The 2,402-nt window shown below is 44.3% G+C and overlaps 1 protein-coding gene across 2 annotated transcripts in view; it reads right to left on the bottom strand.

The window, feature by feature from the left end:
- The window catches only part of bdg (sodium-dependent transporter bedraggled), a 113,053-nt gene extending 112,092 nt beyond the window's left edge, over positions 1–961 (bottom strand). The window contains exon 1 of one of the 2 annotated variants that reach the window (XM_070133062.1): positions 1–961. This exon is cut by the window's left edge and continues 1,806 nt beyond it. In XM_070133062.1, the coding sequence (XP_069989163.1) occupies positions 1–884 (884 nt within the window). In that variant the 5' untranslated portion in view covers positions 885–961. The other variant, XM_070133066.1, reaches the window with a different exon arrangement.
- Positions 962–2,402: the final 1,441 nt, after the last annotated feature.

The raw sequence follows: 2,402 nt of genomic DNA, 5'->3' as shown, positions 1-2,402 counted from the left end.
GCGGGACTCTGAGACACCTGAATAGTAATCGGGGCTGTGACGGCGGCCTCGAGCGTGACGTCTTGAGCAGGCGACGCCGCCCCTTGGCCTACCAGGTACACCGAAGTGGCGCCCGAACCTCGGTCCGGGGCGTCTCCGTTGATGTAGATGGTCTGTTTACTAGCGGGAGACACCTGATGACTGGCGACGGCTTCGTGATCGCCCATGACGGGGCCAGAGGGCAGTTGGACCACCGACTTGCCTCGGATGTCGGCCAGCCGCCCCCCGGGCTGCGTGCTCGCCGTCGTGGGGGTCTCGAAATGGCTCGAAGATGATATGGTGTTGGTTGCTGCAGAGATGTTGATGGAAACTGGCGCTGCGGAGGAGGCCGGTCGTGCCAGCTGACCAGCGGTGGGGCTGAGGTTAGCAACCTCCCCGCTATGCTCAATGACAGCAGGCGCCCCACCGCGGCTGGACACCGAATCTGTGGCGGGTTCCGAGAAACTCTTGAATCCCTGCATGCAATTTTGCTCAGTGTCCCGAAAACTGCCTTGCGCACCCGTGGCCATGCCTACTGCAGCTTCGTCTGTCTTTAGCAAAGCCTTGGGTTTTCTCTGGTCTCGACTCACGACACTGCTGCTATTGCTTGCCTCAACGCTAGCCCTTGACGGCACATCCTTTGGTTTCACCGATTCTCCTCTTCTCCAGAGATTTTGATATATTGGATCCTGAACCTGGTAGGTGATGTCCATGCACGAGCCGCGGCCGACCCCGTCAGCCTCGCTCTCTTCCGTATCACTCACACCGTCGTCTGTGGCTTCGTCGTAAATGAAGGAGAAATACTCGTCGACGACGTCTCCAAACGACTCGCCCTCGTCTAACACTGCACCTACGGCGCTTGCCATAGCGGCGCGACGTTACTCAGGGTGACACGGACATGGGTAGCATCACTTCCCTCTAGAACACTTGCACACACACGACTACGGCTCACCATATGGGTGTAGTCGTGCTTCCAGTAACCTTTTCTTGTCGTACTGGAAAATAGGACTCGCCTCGTGCCTGCGTATATAAAGTTACGGATTTTTGTAAAGATAGAAAATATCTTATCGTTATCTACAAGCTTTGTTGCTTGTATAAGTGTAATCTAAGTAAAATAAGGAACTAAGAGATTAATAAACAAGTAATAAACAATACTTGCGTCTGGCAATCACCTGCGCGGTCTGGCAGCGGCGAGGCAGTTGCCAACGTCATGTAAAATCATAACACTATTTTCTGTTATCCATTTTTCATTCAACCAACACCAAATATTACAAAATAGTTCGCACAGATTAAAATACACGCAACTCTTACGCCGCGTGAAAGAAAATAATCACCTCCCCAACAACGAAATAAGCGAAGGATAAAAAGTTTACTTAGCCTCTCACGGTTGCCAGAGCGACGTACAGCACGTGGGAAAACACAGGCTCAGGGCGGCGTCTCTCAGTGATGCGATCTGTTAAATCGCCGGCGCCTGCCATGCACACACGACAGACACAGTCAATCTTCCAACAAACATGCAACGGCGTTAGTCATCAATAAAACGAAACACACACAAATGTATATATCAATCTGGTTGGTATATTATAGATATCTATAAACAATATGGCATCCTGCAATCTCTATATTAACTAATAGACACTGTGTAAGTAGGTGTCATTCTTGATCAAAGTGTTATAATGGAAACGCGAGGCGATGCATGTCCATATCAACAGGTGTGGCGAGGTATATCTATCATAACAATCCGTAATAGCTTGATATATCCTCACGCACACCCAGAGTATTCAGGACATTTCTATACGTTTTATCCCATTCGCTTTACATGGTCTATTATGCTATAATTGTCATTTTATTTTTTTATTTACATGCGTCATGTGGCATTGTTTTTATAATAGATTAAAATTTACAGTATACTAAATTTGAAATAGATAGAACCATGAATATACTCTTACGTAACAAGACCAGCATTATGATTATTGTTGCTACTAGTATTCGTAGTTATAAATTTGTCAAATTTATGATGACTTTCTCAACTTCTGCAATTTCATATTAAATGTAAGAAATCATCATTTTAGGAATAATTCTGTCGGAGTTCGTATTAATGCAATATATATAAAGACGTGATAATGTGACAAGACAATTGCTCAATTATGTAATTATGAATATTCTTCATCATTATCATTATCATCATTATTATTGGTACTACTACTCTTATAATCATTATCATTATTCTAATTATTATTGTTGCTTTTGTTACTATCATTATTACTCTTTTTTATTATCATTATCATCATTATCATCACCATCATCATCATCATTATCATCATCATTATCATCATTATCGTTATCATCATCATGATTATCATTATTAGTACAACGGTAGAAGT

Source organism: Penaeus vannamei, chromosome 2 (genome assembly GCF_042767895.1).
Source record: "Penaeus vannamei isolate JL-2024 chromosome 2, ASM4276789v1, whole genome shotgun sequence".
NCBI lineage: Eukaryota > Metazoa > Arthropoda > Malacostraca > Decapoda > Penaeidae > Penaeus > Penaeus vannamei.
This window is presented reverse-complemented; position numbering and strand designations above follow the sequence as displayed.